Source organism: Anser brachyrhynchus (assembly GCF_964034855.1).
Source record: "Anser brachyrhynchus genome assembly, chromosome: 9".
Lineage (NCBI taxonomy): Eukaryota > Metazoa > Chordata > Aves > Anseriformes > Anatidae > Anser > Anser brachyrhynchus.
In genome coordinates this window covers 18,538,948-18,560,692 of record NC_137703.1, presented here as the reverse complement: position 1 = coordinate 18,560,692, position 21,745 = coordinate 18,538,948, and the positions used below count along the sequence as shown (strand labels likewise).

Sequence of the window (21,745 nt, the reverse complement as noted above, 5' to 3'; positions counted from 1 at the left end):
TGCACAGGAAGAACACAATTGTTCCCTACCATTCCTTGCAAATGAAAAATACACACTTGCATATAATTAAGATCTAATCACTTAAAGACATAAACCAGGAATTAATTTCATTGGCACATGCATTTCAACAGTAATGAGAGGCTCTGAGTAACACTTGGGATTCCCTGTATTAGTCTGTATGCAAACATGGTCACAAAAGCTTACCACCTAGAAAAGCAGAACAGATGGAAAATGCATCCAGATTAAGTGAACTCAAGGAATACAGGCACTGAGCTAAGAACTAAGCCCAGATCTTGCAAATCCCAAATGTGCGTCTTTTCCACAAGACCATTTATTCTCTGTTAACAGAAACCTTTGTGTGAGCCAGAACCAAAAATCAGAAGACAAATTAGGTTTCACCCTGTAACTCACGTCCTGGATGACAAATACAAGACGTGATTTTATTTCTTACAGTAAAATATAGATTACTCTTAAGGATTACCATCCTTCCGCATTTCAGTTCATTTCAAACTAGACCAAACTCTTAAAATGACTATTAAAACAATTACTTGGTTATAGAAATGGCTGATTAAATGTTATGGGAGTAACTTGTGTTTCATCACACTTGTACATTTTCTCTCTCATTTTTCTCCATCCTGATTTGAGGTTTTACCAGAAATTGCTTGAGTTTTGGAGAGTTTAATATCTTAGCTTAAATTCAAGTTTCCACAATACCTTTCTTACAAAATCCCCAACTCTTCTGTATTTGGATTCAGCTAAACTTTATAGGCAACCAGAAAGGTCAAGCTACCCAAATATACCATCTGCTTTTGTGATGAAAACATCAAGGCACCATAAGTCAATCCATAGACACTGTTCTCCATTAATCATCTCCAACATAAACTGGGATGTTCTACTGGTGACGGGTGGGGTTCTGCCACCCTCATTCCCATTCATTTTCTCCATAAAACAGTCCCACTGATTTTAATGAGACTACTTGCAGAATAAAGTATTATTCAGGAAAAAGAAAGTCAAAACATATCTGAATGCATACAGGTACCTTTATTTGTCAATACATTTTAAAACAGTTTCTTCACGAGGAATGCAAGCTTGAGGAGTTATTTTCACTGTAGGCATGCTGACTACCAGCTAACAAATCATTCCCTGTTATTCGTTACTAGACAAGTCTACACGCAGCTACAGAAATAGAATGCCATAGAATGCCGGGCCATTAGAGAATATGAATGGCTCTTTAAAATATTTCAGATTCAACTAAACCTTCCACTGAAGTCTTTCCTAAAGGCCCCTTTTCCATTGAATATATTTCAACCATAGGAGGAAGGGAAAAACCAATCAAACAAAAGCTTATCTAGAGAAAATCTCCAGATTAATGTTAAGCCCTTTTTTTCTGCTATTATTTTTTTCCCATATTTTTTGCAAGCAATCCCACAACTTCTTCCCCACACGGTCCTACTACCGAGTTCCTTAGCTCTCTTCACAGCACTCACCGATGCACACACAACGCACCCAGGGCCGTAACAGTGCCATTAAGTGAAACAAACATCTCTCCTCTCTTAAGAGACTGATCTATGCTTGTGTACCATTTGCTTATTTCATCAGTGCTCTGCGCACTAGATCACTTCCTTAGTTCTACACGCACAAGTACAAAAGGGAAAGCAGCAGGAGGCACCCAGCTGGTGATGAATTACAGATGGGCACCAGCTTAAGTACTCCCCTCGCTTAAGATACTCGCTTTCAACTCTGATAAGAATATGTTGAACAATTGCTGTGGTTGGATAGCAGAGCTTGAATGATTTTACACTGGGCGTCCATGGCCCCATAAACTCTTCCTGAAGTTTTTACAGTGTTTATTTGAATATTTAAAATGCAGCAATGGAACCCTGTTTTACAACTCTTCTGCTTGACTTAGTGCTTGCTGTTTTATTTTGGGTACTACATTGCTGGTAGTTTTTATTTGCATGAAGTTGTTTCACTAAAGGAATAAAGATGTATTTCAAGTGCAATAACCTGGAATAAGAATCATTTTTCTCTTTCCTTTACACTGTTCCCACTTAAAAATAAAAAAATAATATTTTGAGTTTCTTGAAAACACAAGCAAATAAAAAGACAACTCACTAGTAAGAAACAAGCCCTGGAAGAAGCACTTCAGGTAAACATACCTAGAGTGTCCTTTTCATATGGAAAGTTAAAATAATTAAGTTATATTAGTAATTTTTTAATCTAAATATTTTTTAAAATCTAAATATAATTCTTAAATCTGATGTATTAACTGATTAGATATCCTAAAAGTTTCTTAAACTACAGTGACAATCATCAACAACTAGGATGCTAATAATGATCTGTGCCACACTCTTCATACCTTTTTCATCTTTATACTTCTTTTATTAGCCTCAAGAATAAGGCAGCCACCAGGCTTACATCTTCCTGAAGCAGAAGGATGTGTACAAAAGTGATTTATTAAGTCTCAGTGTTTATGGCTTGGATTGAAATGAGCCCTCCATTAATAATACAAATTAAACCCTTCATACGTTCAAGTACTTATGGGTTTCATACATTTTTATGCTTCTCCACACTTACCTATTTTACTGCACGTAGCTCAACCTATTATTTCTGATAACAGGGAAAACAAGCTTAAACTCACAGTGGCTGTGAGTTAACCTCCCTAACACTGGAGATTCTGAATGTCCAGATTAAAAAAAAAAAATCCCCAGTCTGCTGGTGGCTACCTACTAGCAGTTCTGACATCCACTACATGCAATGGCAAACAGGCTTTGTCAGGAGGGGGCTGAAGAACTGTCCTTCTAGGATTGTTGCAAGCAAGAAACATAAAATCATCCCAACTCATCTCTACACTGCACCCACCCCTGGCTTGGTCACACCAGCATGTTTGGGTTAAGAAAAAGGAAGCCACATCCATCTTCCTGTACTCCTCCCCTGCTCCCAGCACAGCTCTGAGAAATTGTATGCTCGCTATATTCAGGTAAATAATTGGCTTAAAGATGTAAATAATAATAATTTTATTGTAGTGACTTTTTCCAATTTTAAGCATTCAATTCACATGCAGGCTGGAAAGAGCCATCCACCTTGATTTGTTGGCCCCAGGGCTAAACCACATGTTCAAGTACCAACCTTACAAACTTTGGACCTGAATGCTGTCCTGACAGCTGGACGAGCTTACTTATATTTCATACGTCTCCTGGTCTCCCTCTGGTGTAAGTGCAATGATAGGACAAGGCGTAATGGTTTTAAACTAAAATAGGCTAGGTTTATATTAGATGTTGGAAGGAAATTCTTCCTTCTGAAGGTGGTGAGGCCCTGGCCCAGGCTGCCCAGGGAAGCTATGGCTGCCCATCCCTGGCAGCAGCCAAGGCCAGGCTGGATGGGGCTGGGGGCAACCTGGACCGGTGGAAGGTGTCCTGATAAAGAGTCCCTCTCCAGCCTTCCTGTAGTCCCCCTTTAGGTACTAGACGTACCAGTACCCAAACCTGTTACTCTCCTTTGGCATGCTGCCTAAGTATTACGCTGGTATTTTCATAAGTATGCAAAATCGTTTCATAATCTCTTTCCTAAGCAGTAATAGCTAATTTTAAACCAACAAAACATATGGATAGTTAGGACTGTTTTTCCCCTAATGTGCATTTTGTTGTGTCTATCAACAAAGAGTTTCATCAAGCAATGCATTGTTCGTTCATGGTATTTTCTAAAACTGTTTATGTAGTATCAGTGTCATTAAAACAATCTGGAATAACAAACTGTCTTCTCCCCATCTCTGTACTTTTTCAAGGTCATTTATGAACACAGTGAATGCTACAAGTCCAAGGCACACTAATAGTAATGGAATATGGTCATTAATGCCTATAGCTATTTTTTGACCTGTTTATTTACAATGGATATCCAGGTGTCGTTCATCTATAAATATTTATTCTGTAACAGCTTGGATACTTTGGAAGCCTTCAGTGAAAGACATTTTTCAAGCTTTTGGAAATGCAAACACACCACATCAAGCAGATCATTGTTATGAATCTGCTCCTTTCAAGAGTTCTAAAAGAGCTACAATATTTCATCACATACCGAGTCTTTTCCAGCACAATCGTATTCACTCATAACTGAGAAATGTTATCGTTTATCCATTTCATAAAAACAGGTCTTGGCTTAATACAGACTGCCTAAAGAAGGCACATCTGAGGAAGAATACAATCTCTTCTGTCACTGGAGCACCATGGTAAAATCACTACATTAAGCATAGAATGACTCTCCTATTTGAATAATTTAATAAACAGAGCTTAAAAGTTCCTTGAAATAACATTAAACTTGTTAGCAAAATATATATATATATAATATATACAGAATATATATGGATTTTGTAATGCACTGAATAAAGTTCTGCAACACAGCCTGCCTGTAGGATGTTAAAGTAAAGTGAGGTAGAATTGTCCAAGGTGTGCGTCACGGGCCCAGCTTTTAAAATACCACACTTGGCCTGCTTTGGGCTGTTCAGCAATACTTCCTTCACAACCTTTGTATCTGCTGTGATTTACATAGCTCCATCCCTGTCAAACCAAATGCATCTAAATCATATCTTCATTATACAGGAAAATTTTACTCAATTCCCGGTCTCTTATCATAATTCAATACACTCCAGATCAAGCTGCCAGCTAAACCTGGACAGCAACTGTCCCATGAGTCTCTCCTAGTTATTCATCCATTCTTCAATTTTCCTAGCATTTCGCAAGTAAAATTTGTTACTGCTGCTGTCACCATTTATCACAGAAACAACTTAGTCTTCCCTTCTAAAAAATCTTGTGCACAGCTTCTCTGATTACAATTTATGCATAATATCACTATGTACTACAACATAACCTTCAGGAAGTGTATAGCTTAGTACCTGGCACTAATCAGTGAACTATCAGTTCACTTTAATCAACTACTAGTATATGTTCTTATTAAGACAGATATGGTTTTAAATGGCTTGCAATGCTTTTCTTGAAAATGGATAGAAACACACACATACACAGCCAAAACAAACAAAAAAGCTCAGCAATCCAGAATGTTCCAGCCATTCACTCTAAATAATTACCCAACAGCAGGTCCTAAAATAGGATCTAAGCACACGTAATTGCGTTCAGGACACTGGTAGGAGGAATGACAATAGTATGAAGAAATTAACACACAGCTCAGATCAATCACTACTTAATTTACAGAGCTTGGTGTTCTCCGCATACCATGTGTTGAGTAACAAGTGACTTCATTAAACTAAATGGATCTTTAGTAAAGCAACTATTTACAGAGCAGCTGCAGCCTGATATTTCTGACACATGAATGTGGGTTGATTTTCAGATAACCCTTTTATTCTTCAACTTCTGTTTGTCCTCAAACTTATTACATCTAAAAAGGCGAAAGTTTCTCCAGGACATATATTCCTTTTTTTTTTTTTTTCCCCTCACAAACAATACAACTAACTCCTTTTTTCCCCATCAAATCTTCACGTCGTAATAGTTCTGTCCTTATGGAAATTGCATTCAATACCCTCACTCTTCCAGTAATTAGAAACCCTATTTCCAGCTTTAATATATTTCTTATCCTATTTGTAGCTGATTGTTATTAACTAGCAGTTGACATATACAGAATTAGAACAAGGGTGATTTGTAATTCATATTTTTCTTCCCGTTGAATCAAAGTTCAATTTGGTGATTCCTAAGGAGCCTTAAAACCACAACAGCCCTTGGCTTCTGCTTTTCATCTCCCTGCAATAGACTGACCCCTACGAGATTCATTAAAAACATGCTGATGATTGCCCCCTGCTCCTGTTTTTTTTGACAGACTATATACACAGTGAGCTAACTTTAACGTGACATTCCTCCCATTGTGCAAACAACTCTATCTACTAGGAATGTGCTAATTAGGCTCTGCAGGTCCAATTCACACCATAAACACGTCACAACAGCAAGCTGAATTTACCAATTTGCTTTCAGTTCCTGCTGCTGCCTTCCTTCTCCAACTTCCAACTCCCGTTTTCATTTAAAACAAAATAAACAGGCTTTCCAGCAAAAAAGACTATGCTTTAGGGAGGAAACAAAACAAAAACAAACCAAACAAAAAAACCTAGTGGATCTGATCCTTTGCTGAGCATTCACTTTTCCTGTCCTTTCCAAACTCATATAAGAGAGAAACATTCCCACGCCAACTTCATCCACAACTACCCATATTTCAGAAACTAGCCACAACCCAAAATGTCACCTTCTTCCCAGCTCCCAGTGGGAAAAACATCTCTAGGTTTAATGAAACACACCAACTTCTACAATACTCGTTTCCAATCCGCAGCGACACTGCTTGGCCTGTAGGCCTTTCGAGCTCTGGTGATTTTTAGTTAGCACTGGCACACACAGCTTATACAAATGTTCCAACTTCCCTGCCTCCTTGTTCATCTGCTAGGCACAGACTCAAACTGGGTTCACTGCAAAACTCTCTGCCATCACTCAACTTATGTCAATGTTGACAGAATAAAAATATATATGTATATTAAGGCATTTACCTCAAGATCAAACCAAATCCTAGAAGAGCAGGATCCTATTCCATCTGCCTCCTACAAGGAAGGAAAAAAGATATATGCTCCAAGTGATGTCATTAGTGACTTCCCCAGCCATAGGAAATGCTATCACCTCAAGCTCATTACAACCTACAAATGCTACAGTCTATCTGTAGATTACAATCTACAAATGCTCAAGGAAATACAAGCATAATGGCATGAAATGGTGTTCAGTCAGGCATGCCCAAGGCTAACAACCAGAATATGCTTTTACACATCAATTGCATTAATGGGTGCATGGGGCAGTTGTTTTTAATTTGATAAATTACCACACGTAATTTCACTGACACTGTCACTTCAGCAGTGATCTACTGATACAACATTCAGCATCTGAACAACCAGAATGTGTGGCGAATTCAGCCTACGAAATGAGGCCTGCCACAGGCAGCCTCCCTGCCACGTTCCTCCCACAACAGGCCCATCCCCACATTCCTCCTCAGGCTGGGTCCCAGAACCAAGACAGAAGTGCCCCGCTCTGCAAAACCTTGAAATACATTAAATTAGCCTTGCTACAAGGCCTCTATTCAGTTCAAGTAGGCCACATAGCCACTTACAGAGAAAAACGAGGTGCTCATGTCTCGAAAACCTCCTGTGGTGCACACAGCCAGTGGGAAGTGGAAGGCATCACAGCTGTGAGGAGGTGTAAGAATGGCACCGGGCCAGCCGTGGCCAGCTCCAACCAGCCGGGTGATGCCAGTGTCTGGAGCTTCGGCCCGTCAGAGCAGGGCTGAGGGAGGAAAGGTACTTCCCCAAGCGCTTAGTTGCTCCTCTTCCTGCTTTTCAGTAGCACCTACATCAAGAATTAAAAGTTGGTTCACTGGCAAAAACTTCAAGTGAAATTACAAGTTTGAGGCCAGTTTGCCTGCAGCAACTCCAAACATCTTCACTCAATGCTGCTTTCCTGGCAGAAGCCAGACTGCACCGACCACCTGGCACCTGGATTCAGGTCCAAGCAGGTGGACTTGAAGTGATATCTTTAAGCCTCCAGAAGTACAATTAATTTTGCTGTCATCTGCCACTCTTTGTGGTGCTTGTCAAGGGTACGGGACAGTCAGCTTTTTTGTAGCCTTACTGAACAATTTGCCACTGGAGTCAGAGGTACCAGAGGAGCACTGTAGCTCCAAGTGACCATCTTGCAAATCTCATTGTGTCTTGCAGCACTACACCCTAAAAGCACTTTTGTACTGTCCAAATCCCATGCCTGTTTTAGAAGGAAGAGGCAGTGCAGGCAGCAGCAACACTGCTCTTTGGTGACAGTGGCCAGAAGAAGGTGGCAGATACCACCATCCATCTCCTGCTAAGTACCACAGTGAGATGTACACCTTGGACTGTCACTGCAAAACCAAGGCACACCAGGTCCAGAAGCCCATGTGTGCAAAAAGGACACACGTTTCCACATGGTACAGAGAGTGTAGCTGAAGTACAAAGGCTGAAAAGCAGCACCACAGGTCAGGATTGTGAGTCTCATGAAAAGGGTCTACCACTAATTCAATAATGAATTCTGCGGGGGACCTAAACAAAACCCCAGAAAAGGAACTTTTGCAGTATCCCACTCCTCTTAATAAAATAAACACTAACATAATTCAGAAAGATATCTTTCATAAAAACAGTCTAGTCTTCCTCTACTATGCCGTTTAAAGTTGGTTTATTGCTGTCTTAAATTAAGGAAATGGTATCACATTTCAAAGAAGCACCTTTCTGGCACTGCTTATTATTAACAAGCGTATGCATAGCTTACTAAGGATTCCTCTATACTAGCCCACAGATCAGAATACTCCCTAAAAAGAAGAAGATGCTTATGTATTTTCCCATCTTCTTTATAATGTCAGGAAGAGTTTGTGTATCTCCTGCTTTCTATATTGCAGACTTGCCTGAAAAATTTCCTCAGAGACACAACTGAAAAACAACCAATCAAAAAAACCCCTCCGGTTCCTTATAACAATATATGGATTTGTATAATGGAGTTGAAAGTATGCCATATGAAGAATATTGAAGATACTTGCCCGTGAAGAACATGGGCAAACTACCACCACCCATCTTTAAAGAAACTCACATAAGCACAACACATGATCAAATTTCTACAGTTTAAAAGCACACTCTTATTTCTGCATTTACATCTCACTGGGTCTAGAATTTGCCAAAAAAGCACTGAGACATAGGGAAACATTGACAGACACGTACAACAGCAATGTTCACTTTCAGCATTTCAATTTTAACTGCAGTTTAGTAAGCGTTTCAATAGATACAACTTTGCAGCATCAATAAATGAGTGGCACACTTTCACTGTACAAGTTGAGAAAAGAAGCATGAAAATTTGACTTTTCAAAGACCATATACATTTGTTAACAAAGCTAAATCAGTGCTGTTACTAACATTGCAGAGAAATACACTAATAGAGGGAAAAAGATGCTAGCAACACATTTCAATTATTAGTGAAGAGCTGAAGCATGTTCAAGTTTCTTCTGTCTGGAAGACTGAAACATCAATAACCATTTTGCTAAGAATCCTGTTGATTTTTCTGCCACTCTATACAAGGCTTAAACAAAAAAAGCAAATAAATGCAGGCCTTCCTAATCATGCCTGTAACTGTCAGCAATTAAAATTTCATACAGCCCTCTTCTATCAACTTCAAATGTACACAGAAATTATATTTAGCAAATGTACTAGATGCATTTTTTTCCCCTAAATAGAAAGACCTAGGGATATAAGGTAAAATTGTAGACTTCTTCAAAAGCACCAAGTTGAATACTTCCCCTCATGGGAGAAAAAAACATACCTAGATCCATGGCAGTCTTATAGTCATGCTGATACCCACCCTCCTCCAATCTGAGGCAACTAAGTAATATGAAAAGCCCAACCCTTCCTATGCCTTTTTCATTCTAGCTGAACTTTGTTCAGTTCTTACTGACAGTAAGAAATCTAAATACAATCTACTTTTGCTAGAAACTATAACTGGACTGCCAGCTCACTTCACAGACTAAAAGAGCCTTCTAATAGTTTTCAGGTCATTCTACTCCTGAAGAATTTTACTTATTAAGGCAGAAAATCAATTCATTAAGAATCAGAAATGAACTTTGCTTTGATTACATTTACTTCTCCATATGTTACAAAACTGTGAGTGCTAAAAGCACAGACATCCAGAGATAATGGGATGCCAGGGAGCCCTCAGGACTGGAAACCATTTTGCCCACTGACACCTGCCTTTAGGACAGTAATTTAGCCTCTTTGCCCTTTATTCTCACCAACTTTAAAATTCCTAGTACTAAAGAGCTCACACTGTTATCTTCATGAGTGTACAAATGCTTGAGAGGATGGGAATCTAATCTTGGATGTAACTGAGTACTGACAGAACAGCACTGCTTAAAACAGAACTTGTCTGGAGTCATTGGAGTATATAGTACTGTAAAATAAATGCTTTAATAGCAAGGAAGTAATCCAATCAAGTAAACCATATTACAGAAATTATATAATCGAACAACAATGAGTGAATTGTGACTGCCTGAAATCCAAGTTTATTTACTACACATCGCAAATTTACTTACAAACTCCTCAAATGAATTCACATCTTCAAGCTAAATTTGGAAAGATTCAAAATGCATCAAATTGTCTACCTGTCAGTTCTTGGAACCTGAACATAATGGTGTATGCTAATCATTGCTTTTAAATAAAGATTTAGTCAATTGAGACAAAGCCCACTGATCTAACAAGCAAGCCATCTTCTCTTTAGGTTCATCTGAAATACTTGATTCTACAATTTACAACACTTGATTTACAATTACTTTTAGGCTTATCTGCTTTTGCTGTTTCTCCCTTCTGGACACTTCAGAATAGTAAACCCAAATGGATTATGAACAACTTGTACCGCAAAAGCTACCTTCATGTAACAAAGACAGATATTAAAAAGATGAACAATAGCTTTCTGATCAGAGTCAGACTATTTAAGAGCCACCCAACTCTGGCCTCTCAGACACAGCCTTGATCCAACAGCAGAACTGTTACTCGGTTTCCTTATATTCGGAAAGCCGAGCAAGTATCACAGAGTAGTGTGTTAATGGCAAAACAACTCTGTAAGGTGACCTTGTACCACAGCTAAGAGTTCAGATACTTTAAACGCTAGCTTCCCTAAATACAATGCTTAACACACTGCACTGTGATTAATTGCTTACAAACATCAAAACAGAACAGTGATTAAACTATAAACTCTACCTGTTTGTAACGACTCTCCCCGCTGCAAAGAAAAAGACGTACTGTATGTACGGATGCCTTGCTTGGAGTCCACAAGTATAATGGACACGCTATTCCTATCAGTAGAACTTCAAGTACTAGAGCTGCATAATCAGCTGAACAAATTTCTGATTTAAGGGGTTCCTACCAGGTGCTGCATACATATTTGAAAGTATATAAGCCCAAACTAACAATGAAGGTTCTCTGTAAAACCACCAACTAAGTATCTCCCCCAGGTAGTCAGCTTTAGAGCTGAGACCTGCTTTGCCTGCTGCAGGGAAATGACAACCAGCAGCAAGTCATGGATCTCTTGAGAGCAGACCCCAGTGACTGATGAGGCCACTGGATCACAAGCAGTGAAAAAACAGTGAAAAATCAGGTTTGACCAAGGGACAGTTTTGTTTTATTTTATTTTGATCCCCAGAGGAAAGAGCCTCAATGCATTATGAGAAAAACAACTAGTTCAGAGAACACAAAGAATGGAGCTGTTTCTGGCATGTCCTTCCTTCAGCTTTTCTCTGGGGGCCCAACAGTCATACACTGAAAACTCAGAACACAGAACAATGTAAATCCCAAGGGACAGCACATCTCTACTAAGTCATCTATGGCATGGCTTGTGTCACTTGCTCCCCTGATGCAGACACTTAGAAATTTCTCTCGAGATAAACATCTCTGCTCCTAACAGTTATTCATGCCTGATGCTGCTCTTGATAATTCCACTGTGTTTTCCTGACCCACTTCATTCTTCCAGACACGTTATCCTGCATCCATGTTGCATTTATATCTTGTGTATGCTTTCATTTTAGGAGGTGTTATGGGTATAAATGTACCTTAGCAAGGCAAATCTTTGAAACACACACCTGAAGAGAGCAGCAGAATAACACTGAACAGACAACAACAGAAGTCTTGCTCAGATTCTTGCTCATGAACCTACTTCAAGCTAGACTGAGAAAGCCTAAAATCCACTATTTTCTAGACACTCAATCAAGAGACATAGGAAATGAACAGGAGTCTTTCACCGGTAATACCATGCATTTGTTCCAAAGGATTAACTTCATTTTAGTAGCTTCCCAGTTCAACCGCTTAAGGGAAGACTTATTTCTTGCATTCTGAATCAAGCAAGGACATTTATCTAGTGTTCTATATTATTGAGAAATGGCAAGTTGAAACAAAAACAGTTAACACTTTAAATTTTGCTCATCTGAATTGTGGTTTTAGCAAAGAAAATGATAGAAACAGAGCAGTATATCTCCTACAAACTTACCAGAGATAAACTTGAATTCCTGACCATACTGTGAGCTATACGTGTTTTACAGACATGGATTATAAAGACAAGGTAGGAAGTTATGGATCTATCATAGACAAGTGTCTTACCATCTACAGCAGCCCTCTAGACTTCAGCTCCTTGCAATATTATTAAAATGTTGCCAATGGGATAATGAAAAAAAACCCTGAACCCTACTTTTAACACTTTCTGTGCGCTAAAGACACTTTCTCTTCTCTGAGCTTTTGTATGCTTCACACATCATACACCTTTCTTCATAATGACAAATTGGAAAAGAAAATTCTTCCCAGTCTGAGTAAATTAGCTTTGAAAAAAAGATACTGTCTGGTACCATTATGCATGCATGCATACTCAGACCTGAGTATACACACTCATGGCTAAACTTCCCAAAGAAACTAGATGATCAGTCCAAGGGAATGAAATACAATCTTCATGAATGAAAAACCAAATCTGCAAAAACATCTCTTCATGCTCTTAACACGCTGATCGCTCCTTAGAGAGTCCAAGTCAGGAGTTAAAATTCTACATACTGTTTGCAGTAAATGTACAGCTAAAACAACAGTTGCTTTTGTTCTATATCCCATCTCTTTAAGTGAACGTGTTTCTGTAGAGCCTTTGGGAAATTAAGAACTACCTTTTAAGAAGGGCTCATGGCCAGGCTTTCAAGCACAACACGTAGAATTCAGGCTAGACCTACTATAGTTATGAAATGAAATCTACTTAAACTATCCTTCCTAACCCAATAATCTTATATTACTCCCACCACTGTAAATTAGCATACATGTTTTATACTTGTATAAAATACAGTATATAGACACACACAGAAGTTTAGAGCAATGCCTCCAACAAAAAAAGACATGCCAAATACACATCTCCTTCCTTTAGCATGGGCATTGTCATATAATTATAAAACATTACTTGTATTAATGTAATTGTGCTGCCATATCTGCAATGTTTTAACTGCAACCGTAACAGAATTTGGTTTTGATTGTTATTAAAGCAACAATTGAAAAAATCCTAGGTTAAAATAATAATAAAAAAGCATGTACCAACTGCACTAAAACTGCTAAAGGGAAGCATACTGAGTGGAATAACTAATGCTTCAATTTAGGACCTTAGCATTTTGGAAGAAGTCTATGCACTATGGGGATGTGAACTAAACCAGCACGTACAATCATGTTTTTCTCTTTTAAGAATTAAATTTAGGTTTCAAACAGGCTATAGAAACACAGGCAAGAATTAAAGAAATTTACTGTTGAAGAAATTCAAACCAAAGTATCATCAGACAAACATGAAAACTGCAGAAGACAAAATTTAAGACAAAGTATATTTACAGTAAATGCCCAAACTGGGGAGTGATCAGCATTCAATCATCAAAATTACATTTTAAATGTAATGGAAATGGTCTCCAGTGTATCCTGGTTAGACACACAAAAGACTTGTCTCAAACTCACAGCAGGGGAGAGAGCATAGTACCTAAATATCCAGATGCTTAAAAACTAGGTCTACAACACCACGCTTTGCATTCTTGATGTAACCACATAGCTCTGCAATACAGCACATGCTCAGTAGTATACCATAAGCTTTATAGTGAATTTGCAAGGCCTCAGAACTGATGTTTGTACGGCCTGCTCTGTCCAAATCTCTCTTAAACTAACCTGTAGCTTTAGTTGGTTTAACCACGACAGTAGTTTCTCAAATTAGCAAGGTTACCTATGGCTACGCTAGCAGTGTTTTATTTATTTCATTTCACATTTCTGTGGTACCAACATAGTTTTATATATACTGCAGTACCAAGCAGTTATTCAGTGTTACCCCTAAAACTAATTCTACAAAGTAAAGAAAGAAATAGCATCTAACATATGTAAAAGGTACTACATATAATAAATCTGGGTGAAATCTGGGTCAACGAAGAAAGAGGAAGGCATAACAATGTTAGCAAACAAAAACAATCCTGAGTGGATTCTAGAAGGAGAAAGGAATATATAACAACAGAACACAACAATGTGAACACCCTCCTCCTCTTGGCAAAGGACTACACCACTCCAACTCCCATATGAATCCACCAATCTTAGGACCCAAGGGGGCAGTGGAAGAGGGAGAACAATTTTAACTGCATTGCAGTGTGTTTGTGGTATTTTTCTTGTGGTTGCTTATATTTTTTTGTTTGTTTGTTTTGGGGTGGATTTTTTGGTAGTAACTAGATATTGACTAACAATAATTTGACTCATGATTTCAATTATACTAACAAAGAAATCCTGGCTTTACTTTAATAAGGTGTATTTCCTCTTTACCCATAAAGAAGTCTGAGCACTAGAGAGAAATTGTAGCGTTACATAGAAATAGCTGAAGTTTTAGAAGCTGACAAAGTAAAAACCAAAAACTAAACAACACTATTGCAACTGTTGTTCAAGTTTTTAACAAAGCTTTTTTTCTTTTCAAAAGTGAGTCACTAAAAGTGACTGTGATATCCTCCCTTTTTGCATCCCTAAAACAACTGTCGATAAAACCTTTTCTAAATTTCTTTAAATTTGCAAGGACATTGGATAAATTTTGTTAGAAATAAAGATAAATATGTACAGCTTTGTCAAAAGGCAAGATGGGAAAACATCAATGAAGCATATAAGCAATGACACAGAAATTTAGCCTGGCCCAAAGGTATAACTAGAAGACAGAAATGAAGATGAGAGAAAGCAAAGCTTCTTCATAAATGAAAAGCATTTGCTGTGCTCTCACAGAAACTACTGTTTCACAACCAACATGGGTTCATGAGGAGTAGGTCCTGCTTGAAAAAGTTGTATTTCCTTTTATAAGATCACCCATCTAGTCGATCAAGGGAAGCCAGCTGATGTGATCTTTTGGGATTTCAGGAAAGCTTTTGATACACTTTCTCATAGGATCCTACTGGACAAAATGTCCAGTATACAGCTAGATAAAAACATAATACGATGGGTGAACAATTGGCTGATGGACAGGACTCAAAGGTTTATGGTAAATGGGGTTACATCAGGCTGGCAGCCAGTCACCACTGGGGTCCCCCAGGGCTCCATTTTAGGGCCAGTTCTTTTCAATGTTTTCATAAATGATTTGGATGTAGGACTAGAAGGCCCTTTGAGCAAATTTGCTGATGACACTAAACTGAGAAGAACTGTTGACTCTGTTGAGGGTGGAAAGGCCTTGCAGAGAGATCTGGACAGATTGGAGAGCTGGGCGATCACCAACCACATGAAGTTTAACAAAAGCAAGTGCCGGGTCCTGCCCCTGGGAAGGGGCAACCCTGGCTATACGTACAGACTGGGGGGCTGAGACACTGGAGAGCAGCCCCGCAGAGAGGGATCTGAGGGGTTTGGTGGATAGCAAGCTGAATATGAGCCAGCAGTGTGCCCTGGCAGCCAGGAGGGCCAACTGTACCCTGGGGTGCATCAAGCACGGCATTGCTAGTCAGTTGAGGGAAGTGATTGTCCCGCTCTGCTCTGCGCTGGTGCGGCCTCACCTCGAGTACTGTGTGCAGTTCTGGGCACCACAGTACAAAAAGGACATTAAACTGTTGGAGAGTGTCCAGAGGAGGATTACAAAGATGGTGAAGGGCCTAGAGGGGAGGAAGTGTGAGGAGCGGCTGAGGTCACTGGGCCTGTTCAGCCTGGAAAAAAGGAGGCTGAGGAGAGACCTCATCGCAGCCTACAGCTTCCTCACAAGGGGGAATGGAGGGGCAGGCACTGATCTATTCTCTCTGGTGACCAGTGATAAGATCCGAGGGAATGGTGTCAAGCTGAGGCAGGGGAGGTTCAGGCTGGATAACAGGAAGAGGTTCTTCACTGAGAGGGTGGTCACACACTGGAACAGGCTCCCCAGGGACATAGTCAGGGCACCAAGTCTGCCAGAGTTTGTTTGAAGAAGTTTGAAGAAGTGTTTGGACTGTGCTCTTAGTCACATGGGCTGAATTTTTGGGTAGACCTGTGTGGTGCCAGGAGTTGGACTCAATGATCCTTGTGGGCCCCTTCCAACTCGGAATATTCTATGATTCTATGTGATCCCTGTTCCTCTTGAATTCTGAACCTAGACTCAGAAAATGTGAGAGAACCATCTTGCATTTCCTAGGAAACAAATTATATGGTCTATCCTCTCTATTCCTGATGTCTGTTTTTCTGAAGCATCGCTTTGAACCAGGGAACTGATATTGTGCATATTCACTTGAGGCTAGAAATTTCTACTTTGCTGCTGCACTACTTAGAGTTCTCTACATAAACTCTAAGTTCTCTATACTCACCGGCTAGCAGGCAAACTACAACTTGCTCCACCTTAGCACTAGAAAACACTGAAACGGTGTCTCCTGCAGAATGGAAAATGCTATTCCATCAGTACTTGGTTGGTCACAGCTGAAGTCACAAGCTGTAAATTCACAATCTGAGATCAGACTTTCTAACACTTGCTTTACACCTGTAAAATTCAAGCCCATTGCCACCAAATCGAAAAGTGAGAAGTACTTCTTGTGCTCACTAAAGACAACAGATTTTCCATTTATTGAAAGGCACAGAAAAGATTTTGCTGCTAGGTTTCCACAAGCAGTATGTACAAATAAATTATTTTTAACTAGTAAATAGCCTCATCAACACAATCAAGTGGTTTGTGACTTACGCATGTCTAGCACCTTTTGCTAGAGATAAGATGAAACAATACCTTGTTTTGAAGTGCAAACTTCACTTCCATCCACCCAGCAGAACACAGGAATGGGCACAGTGCAGCAGGCATACCCATGACAGCACTAATCTAAATAACAAAGTTACCTGTCAAACACAGCAGTACAGGTTAACAAATTTACCTGTCAAACACAGCAGTACAAACTCCACAGCTAGCAACTGAAGTTACCTCTGCCCATCCTGTATACATTTAGGACAAGCCCATACCATGCCTTCACAGTCACATGCCCATTACTACTGCTAATTATGCTAACAGAATTAATATACCGCTAGCAAACCTAACCAAATTACAGAGTTTGCCTCACTTTGATGCACTGAGGTATTCCAGCATCTTTTCTTGTGTGTTTCTCAACCTTGCTGCCTGAGCCTGCATGATAACATTTTTTCACAAAAGTGTAATAGTCAATGCCAGCTGAAATTAACCCTGCTGTTTAGTCAACAGGGCTGTAGCAGCTCCTTGGACAAGAAACTGTGAGCTAAGATTTCTCTATAGAAATCTTATCTCAAGAACCATACATTGGCATGGAAGGCATGTCATTAAAGTAACCAAAAAAAAGAAGGTCTATATTGAAATTCAATCCTCAGCTAAATTCTCTGCTTACATGATCATTAACTAAGTTGTTCATCATCTCTTAATTTATACAGGTGATTCTGAGCTCCCTGCTAAACATGTAAAATATCCTCTTTGATGGAGGAGGATAAAGCAACAGTGGCACGGAAAAGAATTTCAGTTTTATATGTTGATAGAAGTTTTAGAAACAATTCAAAATTGTTACAGCCTCTCTTAACTCTAGTTTTCCTTTAATACTTAAAGGATCAGATTTTGTTTGAGAACAAAAATATTTCCTGATGAAATCTGACACAGTGGCTGAGATACTTTAGGCACCATATTTAACACAAAGCAATTAAAGAATTTTGCTAATTTGTATTTAATAAAATCCCAAATCTTTCTGATGAGCCTAATATAAATCCTAACACTTGGTTTGTTTAAAAAATAAATAAATCAAGACATATTGTAAAAATTGTGGCAGATGTATCAACCCAAAAGGTTACCACTAATTAATTTATTGAAAAAGCTATTTAACATCATTTACTGCCACCATGGCAAATATGACAGGTTTACAAATTAACATATTGGATGCTTAATGTTAACATCCATGTTCTGTCAGGTCCTCCTGTGACTAATCTAAATGTAGCTTGGATTGCTGTAACTAATAAGTAATCCTGGTAAATAAAACTGCTTTACCCTGTAATTATGGCAGTATGAACACTATCTTAATTATAGCTGTTTTAGAGCCTCATCTATCAATCAGTTATGAGCAACACTTCTAAAGCTTCACAAACAGAAGAGTAAAGATCCAGCATCCATCCAATGGACCAACATCAACACAGTCAGTTGCCTTGCATATCTCAGAAAGATGTGTGGAGCCTAGACCTGATCTCAGGCATGAAAAGATGATCAGGAAAGCCGAGTAAATTAAGTGGAAACGTCATCATTCAGGCTTTGGAAGCCTTATCTGTACACAGGATAAATGGTACCAACAATCACTTCCTCCAGTCACAACCAAAACCAACATCTGTGACGTTGCACAATGAATTCTCAGTTTGAACTAATATTAGAAAAAACACACGACCTATGAAGAAGTTAAGGGGCAGGAGGGTGTTTACATGTGATTGCTCTGGAAAAAAAAACCTGCATTGTTTTCTACCAATATTAATTCTCTTGGAATCCAGTGAAACTTTTAGGTCATAGTGCATAGCGCTGTAGTTACATGCAAATAAAGTGGACTTTTTCAGCATGGGATATGATAATTAACAAATATCCTTTCTCTTGTGTTATTGTGGCAAGCATGTTTCGAAGTTATGCAATGCAATAACCAGCACAGACTTCAGACACCACGTCGTTCTGCTAACTTTAAGAGCTGGAAAAGATAAAACTACATCTCTCTCCCTCATTTCCTAGCCCTAACATCAGTGACTGGGTGTTGATAAGGCCACTGCCAGCATTGTACTTTATTTTTAGTTTAAAAACTAGTGCTGTTCCAGTGCTAACCTTAAGTATTCCTCCATGGGATCAGAGTTGCTAATAATAAAAATTATTAAAAGGGAACATTTACTTCTGCAGAAAGCACAGACTGCAGTCACTGTCAAGTTCTGAAAATCAGGATAGAATTGCTATGCAAACCAATATGCAGCACAAGATCCTAAGCGTGAGGGCAATACAGAAGGCAAAACTACTTCATTACCTGCTTGTCAAAACTAGAAGCCAAGACAAAGAGATTTGAAGGCACAGGCACAGGGACAGTGACTGCAGCAAGAATCTGAATAGCAGGAAAGCATCAAGACTGCAGAGGACTAAGGCTGGACATGCAAACTGCTTCACTTCTATCACCACCTAAGGAAGAAAAGCAGAATGAAGGCTACTGAAAAATTGCAGTGAACTCCATCAGGGTAGTGAAGGTCAAACTCAGCAAGAGACAACGCATTCTAATGAATGCTTGCTCAACTCCTGGAAGATTAGATTCAGCACATCTTTAAATCCCACCAATATATTAAGCTGTTCCAAAAAAGAATCTATCACACATGCAAACTGTAAAAATATCTTATTTGTCCTGGCAGAGTTGGTCACACAAGTTTCTAAAGTCTTAGGATAGGCATCTATAAACAGGAAGAAAAAAAACAAAAACAAAAACAAATATGTAACAGGAACCGCCAGTGCAAGTAAACAGAGTTAACAGTCAATATTATTCCTGTAAGAAAAAAAAACACCTTCAAATTTGTGTTAAGCACACAGGCAGCAAGTTTTCTATTAATAATGACCAGATCTGCTCATTAACAAGCTAACAAAGCTAGTCATGGGTTGTATATTTATAGTAACTGAAAGTCACAGACTTTACACTGGGACATGTATCCTGTGTGCTACTTTAGATAGCACCTCATACTGCAAGCTTAGTGACACTAGACCTAACACATCTCTGAATGACAGGGTAAACAACTGAGGCTCAATTCACAACAACACTGTCCCATTTTCAAACGTTTGTAAGTAATATAGACTGACTAAACCTTTTTCAGGCTTATCTAATACACAGATTTAGGACACTGCAGAAGTTAAAACACTCAGGTTCACGTTTGTGAGGTTAAATTCCTATGCCAATTAACATTCCAGTAGTTCCTTTTTCATGACACTAGAACAGATGGTGATCTTGTGCAGGAAAAGTCTTCTGTTTTTTCAGCTGCTGTTTTTTCTCCATTTAAATCACTTAGGCATACTTTACCTATAGATATCACAGTTACAACATAGTGTTACTAACAAAAAGATTTTAAAGAACTTATGAAGTGACCATTTCTAGTACTAAAGTGAAAGAAGAATATTTTCCACATTATACATCTGCCAGCAAAATTGATGCCTTGCAAGGATATGTCTGCAGAAGAGGAAACAGGAACAATTAATGGATGAGAAGACAGTGAGGGCACAACAGCTGGTAATATCCCTTCACAAGAGAGAAAATAAACAAAATAAACAAATTCGAGTTGTATGCACAGTGTTCCCAGGTGATAATCTAGCTATAAAATATGCTTTATTTTTGCCAATTAACAGACTGTGAGGATGGACAGACAGATGGAAGGAAAACATGAGTTAACAGTGTAAAGGGCCACATTATATTGTTGGCTGTATTTCTCTTTGACCATATCCAAACACTTTGAATCTGGAATAACTTACGTGGAAGACAATTCACTCAATTTTCACAGGCAGACAGCTATCTACTATGACACGTATACTAAGCATAATCTGCTGTTTCAACAAACTAGATGTATTTGGTTATTTTAACATTTTTATAAGGTAACATTTTCAACATTTACCACAATCTGCATTCAGGGTGGAACTACATTCAGAATAGCTATGAAACATACAGTTCTTCTCATATTAAAAAATAAATAAATAAATAAATAAATAGTTTAAAAGCATTCCTTCTTCACTACAGCACAGGTCTTCAACTGATAGTTCTTGGTTTAAAAGAAGGCAGCCATGTCAGATAATTAGCAGAAGGTCTACCTGAGGGGTTTCCTGGGTAATTTGTAGCTTGACTGACCTATAAAAAATTATAGGGATATAATTCTGCAGTACCTAGAAGTAATGGGTGTTTGTTCAGTTCAGCACTACTTAATTACTTTTCCTTTAGTTCAAAGTAAAAAGGAAATCATTTATTCTTCAAAACATTTCATGAGCTAATTTAAAATAATTGACTTCAAAAGAAAACATGAAGAAAAATGTGAAATTGTTAATATGTTAAAATGTAATAGTAGCAAAAAAGAAAACTTCTCTTTTATAGAAATAGGATAGTTTACCCCTCAAGTCAGGCATGAGCTCTGTAGCAATACTCATCACAGTTCAGGGAAGCACACCACAAGAAAAGAAATGTCATTAAAGCTTAAAGGATTGACATGTTTATGCTTAACATATGTAGCTATTTGTGACCAAGCCACCCTCATTGAATTCTATTATGCAATTACTAATGGTCATAAAGAAGGCCTAAAAATGATTTCAGGATTCACATGCCTTCTACAAATGCATATTTACAGAGCAGTTTCTTAGTGAACAGGGAGGGGAGCGTAACCACAAATCCAATGACACTGGTACCTAAGTGTTTCCACACACAGCTGTTGGTATCCTCATCTTACCCTTCATGGTTCTGAAATGAATGAAAGTAAGAAATTTCTTGTTTACATGTAAACTCTTAAAAAGTGAAAGATTCAGATTTTCTAGAAAGGTGAAACAGAGCAAGAAACAAGCCAAGATGCTTAAGCAGACTAATTACATCATTTCACTTAGGCTCATCTACAAGTTACTTCCAAAACCAGAGCTCAAGTCCATGTCATATACTTTCTGTTGTGAACAGATACAAAGGGAGAGCTATTTCCTGGTACACCCATGCTTCAGTCCAAAAGTACATT

The 21,745-nt window shown here is 38.6% G+C and overlaps 1 protein-coding gene and 1 long non-coding RNA gene across 2 annotated transcripts in view; one reads left to right on the top strand and one right to left on the bottom strand.

The window, feature by feature from the left end:
* Positions 1-21,745, bottom strand: part of LOC308200070 (uncharacterized protein) — a 434,369-nt gene that overhangs the window by 192,586 nt on the left and 220,038 nt on the right. The window contains exon 11 of the mRNA XM_080605164.1: positions 19,039-19,187. Coding sequence (XP_080461290.1) covers positions 19,039-19,187 — 149 coding nt within the window. The remainder of the gene's footprint in view (positions 1-19,038; positions 19,188-21,745) is intronic.
* The window catches only part of LOC308200078, a 156,965-nt gene that overhangs the window by 126,529 nt on the left and 8,691 nt on the right, over positions 1-21,745 (top strand). The window lies entirely within an intron of this gene.